The 18,786-nt window shown below is 34.1% G+C and overlaps 2 protein-coding genes across 7 annotated transcripts; both read left to right on the plus strand.

Moving 5' to 3' along the window:
- Positions 1-7,185, plus strand: LOC133871782 (signal peptide peptidase). Its single transcript, XM_062309196.1, has 12 exons — positions 1-152; positions 336-467; positions 1,597-1,712; positions 1,838-1,989; positions 2,102-2,187; positions 3,262-3,389; positions 4,066-4,116; positions 5,595-5,681; positions 5,835-5,904; positions 6,053-6,189; positions 6,306-6,383; positions 6,914-7,185. The coding sequence occupies exons 2-12, from the start codon at positions 428-430 to the stop codon at positions 6,992-6,994; spliced, it is 1,026 nt and encodes a 341-aa protein (XP_062165180.1). The 5' UTR covers positions 1-152; positions 336-427; the 3' UTR covers positions 6,995-7,185.
- A 6,464-nt stretch (positions 7,186-13,649) lies between these two features.
- LOC133870083 (sulfite exporter TauE/SafE family protein 3-like) lies at positions 13,650-18,374 on the plus strand. 6 transcript variants are annotated; one of them, XM_062307122.1, is made up of 13 exons: positions 13,650-13,925; positions 14,030-14,265; positions 14,888-15,047; positions 15,437-15,637; positions 15,763-15,827; positions 16,188-16,215; positions 16,307-16,389; positions 16,461-16,547; positions 16,899-16,949; positions 17,041-17,262; positions 17,634-17,727; positions 17,872-18,012; positions 18,131-18,374. In XM_062307122.1, exons 2-13 carry the CDS (start codon positions 14,053-14,055, stop codon positions 18,214-18,216), a joined length of 1,431 nt encoding a protein of 476 aa, XP_062163106.1. In that variant the 5' UTR covers positions 13,650-13,925; positions 14,030-14,052; the 3' UTR covers positions 18,217-18,374. The 6 variants fall into 6 exon arrangements, with proteins under 6 accessions (XP_062163106.1, XP_062163107.1, XP_062163112.1 ...); XM_062307123.1 differs by having other exon boundaries at positions 13,650-13,914; XM_062307125.1 differs by having other exon boundaries at positions 13,816-13,903.
- The last annotated feature ends 412 nt before the right edge of the window (positions 18,375-18,786 follow it).

The raw sequence follows: 18,786 nt of genomic DNA on the forward strand, positions 1-18,786 counted from the left end.
GCGTGGCTCGCTTTTGAAGAGTCAAATCGATCGTCAAGGACCCCAAATTCATTAGTTAAAACCCTAACTCTCCACAGTATCGAAGAAATCTCTCTCTCCGACGGCTTCTCCGAAAGCAAACCGGTAGAAGATATCTGTGCCGCCGATGAATTGTACGGATTTCCTTTTTGCTACGAGGGTTTTTTTCTTTGTTTTTCCTTCAAATTTCGATTATTTTTTTACGTTTTTGGTTCGAACATTGAAATTTTGTTTCTGCGTTGCGAAATTCAATTATTTTGGGCGCAATTGAAATAAATCTGACTAATCCTTTGGCGTTTTCGATTCAATTTGTGTAGGTTTGTGATCACGGAGGAAGCCATATCGGGAAAATTTTGATTAGGTTCAGCGAGATTTTTAGTGAAGCCTGTGATTTTAGAATAAGATAGCAATGAAGAACGTTGAGCGAATTGCGAATGTAGCTTTAGCAGGTTAGCTTTTACATGTGCTGTTTTGTGGTGTTAGTGAGATTCGAATCGGTGGAAATGCATTGCTTTATTTTAAATGTTAATATTTTTTTGGCGTTGGTTCAAACTTTCGTGAAAATCAATGCTCCGAGGCTGATCGCGCATTGGGTAAAATTAAAAATTTTAATGGTACTTGGAGTGAATACTTTTCATAAAGAAATTGACATGGCACTATTTTTGAAAAATTGTGTTTTTGTGTGTAAACTCGTCCATATCCTGCCTAAAGTTTATGTATTTGGAGAAGTTTTAGGAACATGCTTGATCTTTTTGTGGAGGCCCTCTGTGAATTTCAATAAAAAAAACTTGATGTGATAGAAAATCCTCAGCCTCTATGTGGTTCAGCTGCCCTTGTTTTGAGTTTTCTTTAAAAATTTTGCTCGTGTGGTGGAGTGTAGCCCTCCCTACCTACCTTTTCCTTTGTTCAGCTCTATGAATTACTTCGGAGTGGCAACTTTTGTTAAGTGGGTGCTTGAAGTGTTGCCTCGAGTGTTTGTAAAGTCGTCTAACCAAATTGAAAATTTCGTTGGTTTTCTTCATCTATCTGAATTGGTTGCTGTTTTCTTAAATATTACCAATTGGGACCTATTTGGATTCCGCGTTATTACTTAATTTTCATTTGAGTGCCTAATATCTAATGTTTTTTCTCTGGGCTTCTCTCGCAAATGGTTTGACATCTCTGCTATTTATTTCTTATTATATTCTTACCTTCTTTGTTGCGACCATTTAACTTGAGGGTTGCTGTATTGGTAGCAGTTGGTACGCACTAGTCATTCAAGACACTTTCTAAATCTCCTATGTTTGTTTATATATATATATATATATATATTAAACGAGTGTTCTGTGGTACCCATTGTCTGGGCAGTGTTGCTGCAAATTCTACATCCTATTATAAGGTCTATGTGGTAGCTTATTTCTAACGTTCTTGAGGTACTGATCCAGTGGTCTTTGGACCAAATGGCATCTCTTGTCAGTAATACATGGGTTGGAGACTGGGCAGGGGTCACCTGCGTGAGTTGTATTTGCCTATTAAAACTGCCCTGGATATTTGGAGCTTGACCATATGCGAGTTAATTTACGTTGCTTTTGAATGCAGGGTTAACTTTAGCACCACTTGTTGTGAAGGTAGATCCAAACCTAAATGTTATTTTGACTGCATGCCTCACAGTTTATGTGGGTTGCTATAGATCTGTCAAGCCAACTCCACCTTCTGTAAGTAACAGCTCCAATGTTCATCATCTTCCACATCCTCTTAATTTTTTTATTTTTTATTTTTCTCTCTCTCTTAAGGATTCCGGACCAATAATTCCTGAAATATGTAATGTATATTTTTGCAGGAGACAATGTCTAATGAGCATGCCATGCGGTTCCCTTTTGTTGGGAGTGCAATGCTGTTATCCCTATTTCTTCTTTTTAAGTTTCTATCCAAGGACTTGGTTAATGCTGTATTGACGTGCTACTTCATTGTGCTTGGGATCGTTGCTCTTTCGTATGTTCTTTCCGTATGGGGTTATTGTTATTAATAACTTAAACACTCCATTGGAACTGATTTCTATTTGTTTGCTTAATTATCTCATATATTCTTACTTTCTATTTGGCAGGGCAACATTGTTACCTGCTATTAAACGTTTTTTGCCAGAGCATTGGAATCAGGACGTTATCACCTGGCATTTCCCATATTTCCGCTGTATGTGATGTCCATTTTTTTATTATCTTCTAATTATTATTCTGATTCTTGGTGTGAATCTTTTTCCTGTGAACTCTTACATCCATTTTATTTTTGTTATATCTGCTCAAGTCTGTTATTTCCACTAGTAAATTGATGCCTATATTTTTCAATTAAATATTTTACTACTGCACTCTAATAGATATTTGGTAGTGCTGTCATATTGTTATTCTGCAGTAGGTTTAGAGATTTACAGGCGGTGACTGTTTTTTGGTGTTTTGATGGATTGCAGCGTTTTTTGAAAACAGTTTGCGCAATATTTTTCTAGTTTGGATTTTAATTTACATCAAAGATGGAAAGTTTTGCTAGTTTAAATTAAGGGGTGTAAATTGTACTAAGATCTCGAGAGTTTCATCTTGCGTATGCATACCTATGGGGCCAGGCTAATCTTTCTATACCTTTTGTTTGCATTCTTCCAATATATTGGAGCCATTCTTGATCTTGAAATAAGAAAGATGGGCAAAGAAAGCATGAGCTGAGATGGAGAGAGAGTTCTGTTTGTTACTTATCATCATTATTGTCCCTTGTCATATGTGCCTTTTCTTTTGATAAGTAATTGGCCCCAAGGAGAGAAATGAGAGATTTGAACTAGTGACCTCCACTTCATGAAGCGTGGTGGTCATTAGTGTCCCTTGTCATATGTGCCTTAAAAATGCTTCTTAGGCTTTCAAATCTTCAACTGTATTTCAATTTGATACTACCATAACTTATTTAGCAAAGACACATGAAATAATTGCTTGAAGTGTAATGATATGCTTTCTGAAATTCTACATTTCCTTGGCACCTTGCTGTTATAGGAATTAAGCATTTACTTGGTTGAGTCTGAACAGCTGCTTCTTCTGGCACTTTTTTTTAACCTCTATGTGCCACTTCTTGGTCAAGTACACAATGATTTTTCTTTTTCTTTGACACATCTGCTATACGTGTAGGCATTTTCACTAGTTTTCTCCCCTTAATTTTTTCATTTGGTCTAGTTGACATTATCTTGCTTGTATTATGCAGAATGATATTTTTCCTTACACCTTTCTTACACAGCTTTGGACATTGAGTTCACAAGGTCTCAGATCGTTGCTGCAATCCCTGGAGCCTTTTTCTGTGCATGGTATGCTTCGCAGAAGCATTGGCTAGCTAACAACATATTGGGGCTTGCTTTCTGCATTCAGGTTTGCTTGCTTTTTCTTTAAATGAAACCTGTATGTCTCTATTTAGTGCAAATGATCCCGCTGTTATGTATTTGAATGTTTGGTTTTTTGGAATATTATCTATTCCTTTCCTATAGTAATTTATGATCGATAATTTCATGTGTCTTTATCTTTTTTATGTAATCCTATAACTATGATCTCTAATGGTTTGGAATTTGTTATGCTTCTGTTTAATCCCCCATCATTTCTTGATTGTTCGAAACATTAACGCTTCTATTATTCTTTGGCACCTAATCTAGATATTATAGTTTGGTGAGGTGTATATTTTAGTTCCTTTCATGAATTTGTTTTAACTTGAGAAGGAAATAGGAAACCATCTAAAAAGAGAGGGAGAATCTGGCACACGCTTTAGTTATCGTGAAACTAATGCTCTTTAAGAATTTTGTTCAATTATTTTTCTTGTTTCTCTCCCACTGATGTTAGGCATTTAAGTGAATGGTGTCATGTGAGTTCATGCACTGCTTCATTTTCCTGACACGATTCATCTTTACATCTATAACTGGTGTTTGAAATACGTCGTTGAGATACTTTTATGCACTGTGTTTATGTAGAATATTTAGTCAATCCATTTTTGTTTCATTTATAATGTAGTTACTAAGTACCTTGATCTGAAAGATTTCATTTTTGTTATTTGCAGGGAATTGAAATGCTTTCTCTTGGCTCATTCAAGACTGGTGCCATTCTTTTGGTAAGAAGTGGGATTTATTGATTTTATTATAATTATTCCCTTTAGAAGTACTTTCTATTCTAATAAGAGTTATTTTGACTTTATAGATTGTTTGATTTCTATTTGTGTATAGATACACGTTCATATGTACACACACACACACACATACAAAACACGTATATATGTTAATATGCATATCAGTCATTTATCTCTATGGGTAGTCTCTGTAGTCCCCCAAATTGAATGACCATTTTTGCAAATATCTTGTTATTAAGATCTGTTGCTGCTAGGCATGCAAATGAGCTGTGCAGCTCAGTGCTAGGCTCAGCTTGCTTATATAAGTAATTAACTAAGCTTGATCCCTATCTTTTCAGGCTTTGTTGTAAAACAAGCCAAGCCTGAATATACATGGTGACTCAGTTTTCAGCTCATGAGCCTGCACAAGTATGAGTGAAGCTTGATTTTAGGCCCATAGCAGGATGGCAAACCTAAAGCTTGCTGTTACTTATCTTTAATTGGTTCTTAGATAGTCAAGTCTTGGTCCAATGGTGTTCTCGAATAGGTTGCTGTATATGCTTGACTTGATGTTGACTCAGTTTTTTTGATTGGTATGTTACACGCACTCGGTGGGACATGAACCCTTGACCTCACCCTCCACCTTGCTACGAAGGGAGGATGTACCATTTGAGTTAAAACGCATTGGTTGATGTCAATTCTGTCGATTCATTGTTCTAGTCTTCTAGAAAAGGTCAATAGTTATGCTTACTCTCTCCACTACCACCACAACCACCACAACCACTACTGTAGCAATAGATTTTACTGCCAGACTTTATATGCCGTGATTGCATCATTTCAATTTACACAGCTTCAGACCATCATCACCACTCCACTGCTGCTGTCTCCCTCTGCCAACGCTAGCACTGCAACTGCTGGGACCACCTTTTACCCCCTATTTTTATTACCATGGAGCATGCTTTCCTAGTTTCAGTACAATTGTATCCCTAGTCCGTCCTTGTTAAAAGTAGAATCTGAAACTCTTTCCTTTTCATGTCAGTGCATGACATTCTTCTGTTAATGTATACTTAGCTGCAAAATGCTTAGATTCAAACTAAAGGAATTTTTTTATTGCTATAAGAACGTAAAAGATGATAAATTGAAGAGTGGTTCGTTTGATCATTTGTTGCTAGAAATGTCCCTCTCTCTCTTTCTTCAGTGGTAGATGTTGCTTTTACACCTAATATATCAGATCTGGAATTCATTTCAGGCTTACATGATTACTGCATTCTTGCCTTTTTATCTTCCTTATCTCTTTGTAAATAATGTATTTAACTTAAGTTTATGAAAATATTTGGAGTTTCCAGATATAACATATAAAGAACATGTTTCCTATTGCCGTCATCTGACATTGTCGAGATATTTGGTTCCTAGCATGCAACTAATGTGCTCAGTTTAACTTCCTGTATATATGTAACTTTTTACCATCCTTAAAACCCTTGCAGGCTGGACTTTTTGTATATGATATTTTCTGGGTTTTCTTCACTCCAGTTATGGTCAGTGTTGCAAAATCTTTTGATGCTCCTATAAAGGTGAGCAATCCAAGTCAATTGAAACGTACATGTGACCTGTTAAAGTTCTTTTTTATCTCTTGAATTCTGCATGCTGGGTTCCGCAATTGTATTATTAATAGTTTTGACGCTGTCTATCATTCTAATTGCTCAAGTTATTCAAATTCTATGCAGCTTTTGTTCCCTACAGCAGATTCTGCTCGACCATTTTCCATGCTTGGACTTGGCGATATTGTAATACCTGGTAAGTTTGAGACCTTTATCACCTGCTTTGTCTTTCTGTGAAGTTTCGTATCGTTTGTGATTTTTCTAGTAAAGACACTAACTTGAGTGTTGACATACTCGAAATCAGAGACTTAATGTAGGGTATTATATTTGCTTTTCCCCTTTAGGTATTTTCGTAGCATTGGCTTTGCGATTTGATGTGTCTAGAGAGAAAGACAGCCAGTATTTTAAGAGTGCTTTTCTGGGATATACTGCTGGTTTGGTTCTTACAATTATTGTCATGAACTGGTTTCAGGCTGCACAGGTGACTATTGCCCGATCCTCATTATTGTATTCATATTCATCTAATATATGTCGGGAATATTCCCTCACTTTATTTTATTGCCTGATCCTCACTGTTTTTCTTACTATACTTTTCAGCCTGCACTTTTGTATATTGTGCCCTCTGTTATTGGATTTTTGGCTGCTCATTGCATATGGAATGGCGAAGTCAAACCGGTTTGTTCATCACCCTTATATTTTCTGCTATCTGCATTGATTTTCTTGTTCTGTTATATTAATGTAATTAATATTGCATAAAAGTTAAATAGAATGACAAATTTTCCTTTAGCAACCATGAAAAATCTAGCCAGTGACCAACGGAACAATCCATTCAGCCAACAGAATGCTATCTAACTATTTTTCCTGAGCCAGAGAGAGTTGTTGTTAGAAATGCAAGATTGGTATAAAGTTAAGAGTTGTTCTCAACCTTTCTTGGAGCTGTGTAAAGGGTAATTTTATGAGTTGAGACCACTTGCAAAATCTCAAGTATTATTCTATCATCCTCAGCATCTATCTAGTTGGAAAAAATGGCCAACCGAGTGCTAAAACGATTTGGTGTGCTAAAGAAATGAATTGAAATCATAATATTGTGAAACATAAATCTAAGGATTGTGTGAACTTGTTGGGACGGAATTGCTCATATTAACTATCTAAAGCCCATCAATTTCATTTAGATCATGTTTGATTGTTTTTATCGTACTGTGCAGTTGTTGGAGTTTGACGAGTCTAAGACTGCTAGTTCATCCCAAGAAAGCAGTGATGCCAATTCTAGCAAGAAGGTGGAGTAAGTTGAAAAGCATTGGGCTCGGAGTTTTCCACCTCAAGAGAGAAATACACTGCTATTCTATGAGGAAATACCATATGCATTTTAGAGTTTAATCGCGGCTAACATATGCAAATGAACGCCACATTAACGTGTTTTGGGATTAAGGAAGAGATAATATTTTAGCCTCTTATAACAATACAACCCCGTTTTTAACGTGTTTCTTTTATTGCCCCCAAGACAACGCAATTTTAATTTCTTTACCGCGCCGTTTGGGGTCTCTTTGAGCAACATCTCCATTTCTGTTGTTTTTGTTTGCGACATGATATGCCTGAGGAGGGAAAAGGTTTTCTTTTTCATGATGTTAAAATGGACATTTTGTTGTCTAATTCTTATTTTGCATGCTTACCTTATTCCATGCGGGTGATTTCTGTAATAACAAAAGGTTGCATATGGATGAATTGGCAGATTTGTAAAGAAAATGTGTCGCGTGAAATCTTAGGGGTAGGATTGGAGACTCCGATAGCAATCCAATTATTTTGATTGAAATTTGGAGAAGAGAGAAAACGAGGGCCTTTTAGGTTTAGGTTAAAAAAAGCCTTGGGGCAGAATGTTTAAAATGCTCTGTGCCTCAGCTTTTTGACCTCGTATTGGTATTTTACAACTGGAAGTTCTCATAACAAATGAGAGATGGTTCTTTAATCTCTATGGCTTTCTCTCATTTGTAGTTATCAACTTAATCAATCGTCGGCAGTGCAGAATGTTAAAGGCAAAATGAATACGCTAAAATTTTATTTATAATATCTGATCTTTTATTGTTTTTGTAATTAAGTATTTAAATTTTAAAAAAAAAATTTCTCTTTTTTTTTTTTTTTTTTTTTTTTTTTTTTTTCATAAAAATATGAGGGATATTTTGGAAATTTGATAGAATTTTAAAATTCTAACGAATGGTTAAAATTGAAAGATGAATATCTTAAATTGACACTTTTTAAAATTTGAGTACTTAATTGCAAAAATGATGAAAGATCAGAGATTATAAGTGAAAGGAAATTTTCCAATGAATAAATAAGCTTTCACATCACAGATTTATTTTGTATTTTAGAACTAGATTTGCTTCATCGATTCATTATGTACAAATAGGTAACAGAGCTGGTCTGGTTAGGATTGGATCCTAATAGGTGCCTTTTTTTTTTTTGGGAGACTTGGACTACGAATAAAATGCTAACCCATACCGTGTTTCTCCAAGAGATAGGCTAGGGTTTTTTCCTTTGCCTTTGCCACCTTCCCTAGTGGTTTAAGAAGACTGTGATTCTCCTCTTCTTCAAATATAAGTATAAATAGACGAGCCTGTGAGACATAAGATGCACTCAGACATAACACTGAACACTCTCTTGAGGGCCTATAGAGAAGAGAAGAAAACAAAAATTGCCCATAGCCAAAGGAGTGGTAGAAAATTCGAGTAAGAGTTCTCTTTGCAATTTAATTTTGAAGCATGAGCTTTTCAAATTCTCTTGAAGCAATCTTTAGGATAATTCTGTTATGCATATATGATGTACGAGATTCCGGCACTTGTTTGGGTTCTAAGAAAACGGAGAGAAAAGGAAAAAGTACTCATTTTTTCTCAAATATCTAAGAATCTAAAAAATGAGTTTTTTTTTTTTTTGGTTTAACTTTCTTATTCTTTGTTTGAGTACCAGAGAGAACTATTTGGGCCCATTTGACATCTTACTTTTTTTTTTTTTTTTTCTTTTATCATTTCTATCTAAAAAAGTCAAACCGTTTTCTTAACATCAACAAACAACTTTTGTCACTTTTCACTCACAAAAAAAAATTTAAAACTCATTTTATTTTTATATCACATCAATCCATTTCTTTCTCATTTCTCCTCTAAAAAACACTTGACAAACGCGCCCTACTCTTGTTTGAGTCCTAAGAAAATTGAGAACCTGAAGTGTACGTTCTCTTTGATGTTACATATTTGATATGTTATGCTTAGTTTATTATTCATTATGTTTGATATTAATTATGTTTGGTTTATTATTCATATATTATGTTTTGTTATTTATATGTTAATATATTATGTGTTAGTTTTTATTATTTAGCATGATGCTGTGTTTGATATTTCTGTTTAGTTTATTATTCATCATGTTTTGCTTTCAAAAGAGGAGACGTTCAATTAAACAGGATGCTTTTGGTTTTTTCTCTTGTTCTTGGGTTCATTGATGTAGAGAAGCTAATGTTGTTACTCATGTGTTAGCTAGAGAGGCTTCCTCAAAATGTTTTTCTAATTGTTGGTTTGAGGATATGCCTCTTTTTATTTCTGATGTTTCTTATAGAGACTTTTTGGTCTCTAGACTGTAATTTGGTCATCTTTTTTATTGAATGAGAAGTGATTTAGTGTTAAAAAGAGGAGACCTTAGATGACTTAAATTCTATAAAATAAACAAGTTATCAAATAGCTTTGAAAGAAAAATAACACTCAAAATTCCACTAATATTCAAATTTCATTCTCTAAAACTGCTTTTGCAATACTTGTTGGAAATAATTTTGGATGGTGCACAAAACTCTTGTTAAAATAAAATAATACCAATATGAAAATTAACAATTAAATGAATAATTGTTACACAAATAATTGGTTGAAAATATTATTGTTGATAGTAGACCATATTATTTCGAAATAATAATAATAATAAAATAAATACAGTACAAGGGATTAAAGTTAAAGCAATGATATATCTCACAATGCTATAAAATCAAGGAAGAGTGTTGTCCTTAAAGGTTGATTCGTGTCTCTCAGAGTGCATAACTTGATGTGATTGGATTTTTTGACACGCAACTTCTCAGGATTAAGATTTGTGTTTATCTTCGTTAAAGACACATTTCAAAGAACGAAAATCAAATATAACAACTATTTAATCAAAACAGACGGAGGACTTCAAAATATTTTTCTATGTAGAAAAAACTATAAAATATGGCCTCATTCCTTAAAAAAAATTGTTTTGCAACATACTGTACCGTGTTATAAATCTCTTTGGTAAGATATATACATACACGTCGATGATCAGTATTTACATAAATGAAAAATTGACTGAATGGTTAATGTTATGACCGTTTGATGAACAATAAAAACCATAAAACAAAAGCCATGAACGTTATGGTCATAACGTTTGAAGCACAAAAGCCTTAAAGCAAATTTTAATAACCAACGGTCAACACAATTGAAGAGAAAAAAAACTAGTTCAAGGCTTAAAGCCCAACGGTCAAAACAAACAAAATTTGATGACCAACGGTTAAAAGCTTAAGGCTCATGAGTTAATGATAAGTTAAAAAAAAAAAAAAGGTAAGAATATCTTTTTTTATAAAACTCATGATTTGAAGTCAAATGGTAAAAGAAAAAGTCATGAATATGATTTAATGTTAAACAGTAAAAAGAAAATCAATGGACAATATTTATAACATTACAATAAATTGCCTGTCTTTTAAAAAGTGATTGATTAATCACTCCATCCGATAAGCAAATAATTAAAAAGGAAAAAAAAAGAAAAAGGAAAAAAAAGTTCCTTTTGTTAGAAAGTTAATATGATCGGTTAACAAGTCACATCAACATCGATCACAGTTTAACACAGGTCACTTATATTGAAAAATATTAAAAATCTATAATTTTATATATAAATAAAAGAAAATACGATTATCCACATCAATTTTCTAAGTTGCAGTTTGAATAAATATAAGAAAAATCTAAATGGCAATATTATAAACTTTTCAGACATTTTCTTTAGCACGAAGGAGCCTTTTTAGTTTTTACACAAGAGATCTTGTCATGCGTTACAGCTAACATAAGTGGAAACTGAATTAACCATTATAAATAAATAAATCCAAAGCAGTTTTTCATTGTGATAATGACAAGTACAAATGAAAAGTACCATCAAACAATTCAATTCGAACCGTTTTAAATCAAGCGAATTCAATTTAAACTTTTTTTTATTAAAACGGCTCAAATTATTAGAACCTTTCTAACAAAATAGCTTCAAATGGAGTTGTTTTTAAAATGGCTTCAATTTGAGTATTTTAGTTTAAAACAGCTCGTGAAGCCTTTCTTCTTCTTTATTTTTTTGGTAGTGCCTCTAGCTATAAGGCAACACCATCCAAGCAGCAGCAAGGCGCAAATAACATTTTTAACCCCAAGTCACCATAAGACCAAAATTAAGACCACTCCAAGATGTACATGTCTTGTTAGTACTCAAACCAGTTAATCCAAATCCAAATAGTACGTACCCACGAAAAAGCGTCTATAGTACGTAGAGGGAATTAGTCATTCGATTGTTAGTGAATTAGAGAAAAGTTAGTCCTGTTACGCAACCACGTACTGAGTCATAATAATATCTTATTTCCCTTACTCAGTACGTACTATCAACTTTTCTCATTTCTTTATGTATTTGATTGATGTACGTATATTGCTATATATCTTGGATATATAGATTAGTGAAATGCATCAAATATTTATATTCCTGTCATATCACTGCGGCACGTACGTACTAGCGCATTGCTAAAACTCATTGATGCACCGACCGTGGCATCAATCATATCGTTGGCACTTTAATTTGTTACCATACCATGTGCCCGTCCTTGTTCCTCTCTGCTCTGTCATTCACTAATCACACTCTGTCTTTTTATAAATACTGTAAATTAATTTATAGGATTCTCGAATAAGGAGGTCTTCATGATTCTTCAATGTCTAGAGCTTTATTTATTATCTATTAGGATCACGTACGTACAACATGATAAATTATTATTATTATTATTATTTTGGAAGTGATTTTTTGTTGGGGCCTCATTTTTATCTTGAGGTTATCTTTGTAATGTCAGTGTTTTTTGGCAAATGTATTTAAAGTAATGAGTTGTTAATTTTAAAATTAGTAAAAAGTAATTATGTGATATAAAGTAAAAAAAAATTGAATAAAAAAGTATAAAAAATTTATATTGTAGTCAATTTTTTTATTTAATTAATAATAAAAAATTATTAATATGATATAAAAATAAAAATATTTTGATTTTGATTGTTATTAAAAAATATAAAAAAGGAAAAAAAAATATATATAAACAGTAAAAGTTCACTATTTTGTTCCGTTCCTGTTATTTTCAAACAAGGCCTTCATTTCAATAGTGCTGGAAGTTTTCTGCCCTTTTCAGAATCTGACAAGAGGTTCCAACATGCGTTCAAAAAAGTTTGTTTGTCTAATCCACTTACAGTGACACGACACGGATAAGACCTGCTCACCACTTTATTAACTAAAGCTACTTTAAAATCTTGATTTTTCATTTTTTTATTTTATTATTTCACTATTTTGGCCCATCACACTTTCGAATGCATGGCTTCAGGATTTTTTTTATTTTATTTTATTTTTTTTATTTTTATTTTTTATTTTTAAGTATTTTGGTTCATTTATAGTCTGAACAGTATCTCAAGCTTATAAATTAACCTACACAAAGGTAGTGTACTAAGCGTAGAAGTCCAGTCAAAATCCGTAAATTAATTCCTTGCTCCATCCCTAATATCGCTTTAAGAATGAAACATTGAAATGTTAGTTATATATGCTCGGGTGATTTGGTCTCAAGAGAAAGATAGTACTTACTTGAGTCTCGAAATTGAGACATCAAGAGATCGTATCCCTAACTATAATTATAAGACACAAGCCTTAACTTCTGGACCACTCCGTTGGGGTTGGCTTTCATCATCTTTCCTATCAAATTAATAATAAAATCCATATAAAACTATAACTATGCATCTAAAAAAGAGGAAAAAAAATTCATATTTAAATAATGCTCAATCTACCATTGAACAGCCTCAATTGAGAATATATGACATCTGTATATATACTATATAATGATATGGAGTAGGAAAGGAACCACGTGATTATTAATATTGCAAATCCTTCATGATTCATGCAAAATGAATCATATATATATATATATCGTGATTATTATTTTTGTTTTGGAGTGTTACATGTTTGGCAGGCTTTTGTCGTTTTGGTGATCATTAGGAATCTTGTTTTATAAACACACACAGATATATATCATCTCATACCCAAAAAAAAAAAAAAAAGAAGAGAAAAGGGTGTCGGTCAATCATATTTCCACTTTATTTTTGGGTTGAAAAAGAAAAGGATATATGAAGTTGGCAAAGGAAAAGCATTTGCTTTGACCTGCACTGCCCACGTGCTTTTCAAGTCTCATCCGGATTGGGACGAGACAATCATAATGAGATGGATAAACAAGTAAAATGAAGCTCATAATTTATGATGAGAAGATGCATATATGCATCTATATATATTATCTTTATTTATATCTATATGAGGGAGGAGGGTGGAGTAAATGCTACTAATGGAAAGGACCACATATTATTATTTCGTGCTTCTTCCGGTCCCGGCCACAACATGAATCGTTTTCAAACTTTTCGTCGCTCTTTTTCTGCCCATCCATGAGTCCTCCACGCGACGCCCTTACCCTACGAATTACCACTTTCTCTGCCATGGCGTGTGAGAATAGTAGACCTCCATCGTAAATCTCTGCATCTTCTACAATGTCTGTTTCGTTGACCACGGCAGACTCACATTTTCCAACCATTCTCATTTCTCATTTCTCACACATGTTGTTATTTTTTTCTTTTAAATTTTTAATTATTAAGCGCGCATGCATTTTGCCCCCACTCCCTTCCTCTCTTGCTTTTTGAATGGAATCTTCAAATACTGTGCGTGTACACACACCTTTTTTCATTCAGTCTTTCTCCCCCACTCCTCAAATACCTCCCTCCCAGGGGTATATATTAATCGATCACTCATCCTAGAAAACACACTCAACATTTCCGGCTTCTTTTCTGGGCAACCAAACGAAGCTTAAGCACACTTGGGTGCTCGCCAGAGTTGACAGTTTCTCGGTATTCTCAAGGTTTTAGCCCTGTACGTGATTGTACGTGATTCTGTTTTTGTATAGAAAGCGATTTTCTCAGGTTGGTGGAGATTAAGAGAGTGTGTGTTTGTGTGTGCATGTGTGTGTAAAAAAGGTGGTAGATAGAATCAGAATCGGATGGCTGAGTTTGCAGCGAAATGGTGGTGGGGTTTGAGATCGGTGTGGATGGTTGTGTTGAATTTTCTCGTGGCTTTGGTGTTTGTTTCGGCAGAAAGGGATTTGAGACTGGGAGCTTCAACATTCAATGCAACCGAATCCACTAATTACCTTCTCAGAGCCGTAAATTTCTTATGGCAACCCTACCAGTCGGGTTATCAACACGTTTGGCCGGTGACGTTCGAGTTTCTACTTTCTCTACTTGCCTCAACTAAGCCTTTTTTCATAATTAGTTTACTACTATTTGATTCTCGATAAATGCTGTCAAGTATAGTTTTTATTTTTTATTTTTTTTTTAAAATAGTGCAACGGGCAAATAAATATAAAACGGAATAAATAAAGACACAAAGAAATGTGATTTGGTGTATGACTTACATCAACCTAATAAAGTCATGCTACATTTTACTTTTATTTCTTTAGTGATATTTACAATATAACATGCTCTTATTAATAGGAGAATTAAGGTTGATAATAATATATATAAATAGACTTTAATTAAAATTAGGTGATAGCCTTTAACTGTGATTAGATGATAAATTTTAACTGTATCTAGATTATAGTCTTTAATTGTCGTTTTGAGTCTTAAACTCCATAATATATTATAATAGTTTATCTCGCAAATATCTTACATGCAGTACAATCTCAATCAAAATATTGTGAAATAATTGAGAGATAAACATGTAATTTCTAGTCTTACATTTTGACTTGTGACATGTTGGATGTGTAATGAATCTTATGGTATAAATGAGTACAAGTGTCTTAAAAAGTTAAAATCACACTGAATTTTGCTTTGCAGGAGATGAAATTTGGGTGGCAAATTGTTGTGGGTACTATAATTGGATTCTGTGGAGCAGCATTTGGGAGTGTTGGTGGCGTTGGTGGTGGTGGCATTTTTGTTCCTATGCTTAACCTAATTATTGGGTTTGATCCAAAGTCGGCAACAGCTATGTCAAAATGTAAGAGAAGGTTTATTTTGTATTACTCTTTTTCGCAAAAATCCATATTCTTAAATCTGTTCGAAGCCGGTGCAGATTAAAAGTACCTCATCTTATTGAATCCTAAGATAGAGAATGGTAGAAGAGAGGAACCAGAATTTATTAAAAAAAAATAAAAATGAAAAGAAAGTAAAAGGGAACATTAAATTTGTCATGGCATTTTTAGTTAATTTGAGTTTTGAATTTTGGAGTTAGCTGACTTTTGAGTGTGGAAGGCATTATTTAGCTGTTCGCATGGTTGCTTCCTTGTAAAATGCCTTCTCAAACTAAATTGAACCACTGAAGGAATCCACTATTACATTAAACTATGGTGTAATTGGAAAGTCATAAATTCCATCTGTTTGTGTCAGGTATGATCATGGGTGCAGCAGTCTCAACTGTTTACTACAACCTTAAGCTAAGGCATCCCACACTTGATATGCCCATCATCGACTACGATTTGGTACTGCTCATCCAGCCAATGCTCATGCTGGGCATTAGTATAGGAGTGTCTTTCAATGTTGTATTTGCTGATTGGATGGTCACAGTTTTGCTTATCATTCTCTTTATAGGTATTTTTTTTTTCTTTTTGTGTTGTTGGAGTCCTTTATTTATAGGTATTGATTAGTTTAACTATAGTTTCCCTTTCTAGGCATTTTGCTCTGACAATACCTTGATTGATTCTGGTGGCATGCAGGCACATCAACAAAGGCATTCTTTAAGGGTGTTGAAACATGGAAAAAGGAAACCATTATGAAACAGGTAATCGCATGAAGTTCTTACACAGATGCATGAATTTGGGCCATCTTCTCTCTCCTTTGGAAACGGAACCCCTTTCCGTGTGTTTTAAATGTGTTTTCTTTCATCAAATTTGAAAGAAATAATAATTTTTATTCCATGCATGTATAAGATCATTTAAGGATTGCAACAAATCATGTCTCTTCTAGAACATCATGTTTAATGATAACTTCAAAATCTTAAAAATTACGTCATAAGTGGATTTGTGGTAACCATGAGGAAGGCAATCATTTTCACGTTTGGTCGAAATTCCTTGTTTGTTAATTTTCTGTTATTAGTACTAAAATTAATGGCTCACCATTGGATCGATTTTTCAAATTTTAGGAGGCTGCTAAGCGACTGGAGTCAAATGGTGAGTTGATCCACTGTTCCTCTAATTATATTTAAAAAATCATAGTTGATTAATTTGTGAAATCAGCTTTTAGGTTTGTCATGTCTATCAGGTTCTGGTAGTGCAGAAGTGGAATACAAGCCTCTTCCTGGTGGCCCAAGCAATGGCATTCATAAGGACACCAAAGAAACAGAGGTAAGAATACCTTGGTAAGCTGTTATCAGTAGCACATAATTGTGGAAGCTAAATCAATATAAACATTGCAGGTTACTATTCTGGAGAATGTTTGCTGGAAGGAACTTGGACTTCTCGTTTTTGTTTGGGTTGCATTCCTTGCCTTTCAGATTGCCAAGGTTTTGTCTCTTCTACTGTTCTATCCTGTCAAAAAAGTTATATCATTGAATCTCTCCTTGATTATTATTTATGTACCATCATCAATATATGGGTCGTTGTTAAATCTGTGACTCAATTGTATTAATGAAAACAAAGATTACAAAAGTATATACATACAACAACTCTATGTTAGAGTAGAGAACGAAATGAACTAAAGCTATTAACCAAAAACTAACTAACTTCCAGGTGGCTAACTAAATTAAATAGATTGTAACTAAGGTCCAGCTTATTTACAGCTCAGTCACCACATGTTTCATACGTGCAGTTGCATCATCAGTTACATTCACCACGTGTTGTTTAATAACATGCAGAGTCATACAGCTACTTGTTCGACAGCATACTGGGCATGGAACTTGTTGCAGGTATTTCTATTGACATTAAAGGCCTCCTATGTTCTTTCCTCTTTGTTTTTGTTTGGCCGTGTTAATTGTTGAGCACAAACACCATCTACAGATCCCTGTTTCTTGTGGGGTATCTTTGTATGAGGCAGTTAGCCTTTACAAGGGACACAAGGTAATTGCATCGGCGGGAGATGAAGGGACAAATTTTCGTGTCCATCAACTGGTTATCTATTGCATCTTGGGTGTACTGGCAGGGGTAGTTGGTGGCCTGCTTGGAATAGGTGGAGGCTTTATTATGGGTCCACTATTTTTGGAGCTGGGAGTTCCCCCTCAGGTGAGCTTGTGGTTTTCATTGAAATACACAAAATCATTCATATACAGGTTGTTTTCGGAGTTATCCTGAAGTTGTTAATTTCTGGAAAGTCTTGAATATTTTGCGAACTAATGGTTAAGCAAGTATAAATTTACCCATCTCCTTCTTACTTAGCAAAAAAGTAAAAGCCTAAGCAGAATTAGAAAGTTAAAGCTTTTTGGATAATTGGGTCGCAAGGAACCTCAAACTGAAAACGTATATAGATGTAGAATTGCTATTATTCTAAGATGCATGCATATACCTACTTGGGCAAATAATAGAAAATAAAGATGAACAAGAATCTCGTTGTTTACATTTATATCATCTATAACTTCTTGATTTCTTCTGTGCAGGTCTCAAGTGCCAGTGCCACCTTTGGAATGACCTTCTCTTCATCTATGTCCGTTGTGGAATACTACCTTCTGAAACGTTTTCCTGTCCCTTATGGTAATTCAGTACCACACAACACCCACATGATTCTCTTTAGTTGTGCTTTCTCATTCTTTTGATCAACTTAACATCTTCACAAGGCAAAGGGACTTTGATTCATCTAAATTTCTGATTCTTGATCATTTGCAACTTTTGTGGCAGCTCTCTACTTCATTGTCGTGGCTACTGTTGCAGCCTTTGTAGGGCAGCATATTGTGAGAAAGTTGATCATTTTATTTGGAAGAGCATCTCTAATCATCTTTATTCTTGCCTTCACTATATTTGTTAGTGCAATTTCACTTGGTGAGCATCATTGTTCCCTTTTACTTGGTCCATAAACTTTATTTTTGAAATACGCTTCTCCAATAAACCTCAAAATATGTGAACTGGAATTCTCAAAAGATTTTTGTCTGTTTGTTAGGTGGGATTGGCATATCAAACATGATTATGAAGATTCAACAGCACGAATACATGGGATTTGAGAACCTCTGCAAGTATGATGCATAGCGGGTTTCTTTTGTTTACCATATTTCCTTTTCCTTACCCTCCCATCCACCCACCCAGAAGGCTATGTATTTGCCTTCCTCTTTGTAAACTGGTTCTGAAGATGAGAGATGACCCTTGCTTGTTTTAATTCTTCAAAATATTTCATTTTTGTTCAGTTATTATGTCTGTTCATGAGATATTTGGCTGCCAGAAACACAAATGAGAAGAAACATAAAGATTCCAAGAGATATAACTATGAAATTAATACCTTTTAACTATTCTACCCAAACATGATTATATGAGCCTTACGCTTGGCATCTTGATCCCAGTAAAATGCTCAACCCAACAATCTATCAAACCTGCTAAATTGCAAAACACCGATGTGTTCACGTGGAAAAGTAACTTAGTAAAACCGCGACTTAGGAAGTAAATTATTTTAGAACTTGTTATGTAATGAGCTTTTGGTAACAAATCATATTCCTCAAACTTTAGTAACTAACAATGTCATGGGTTTTGCAAAATGGAGCAGTGTTGCCTCTGTCACTATATATGCTAATAAGGAAAATCAATTTATTTTGAAGTAGAGGGACT

This window comes from Alnus glutinosa, chromosome 6 (assembly GCF_958979055.1).
Source record: "Alnus glutinosa chromosome 6, dhAlnGlut1.1, whole genome shotgun sequence".
Classification (NCBI taxonomy): domain Eukaryota; kingdom Viridiplantae; phylum Streptophyta; class Magnoliopsida; order Fagales; family Betulaceae; genus Alnus; species Alnus glutinosa.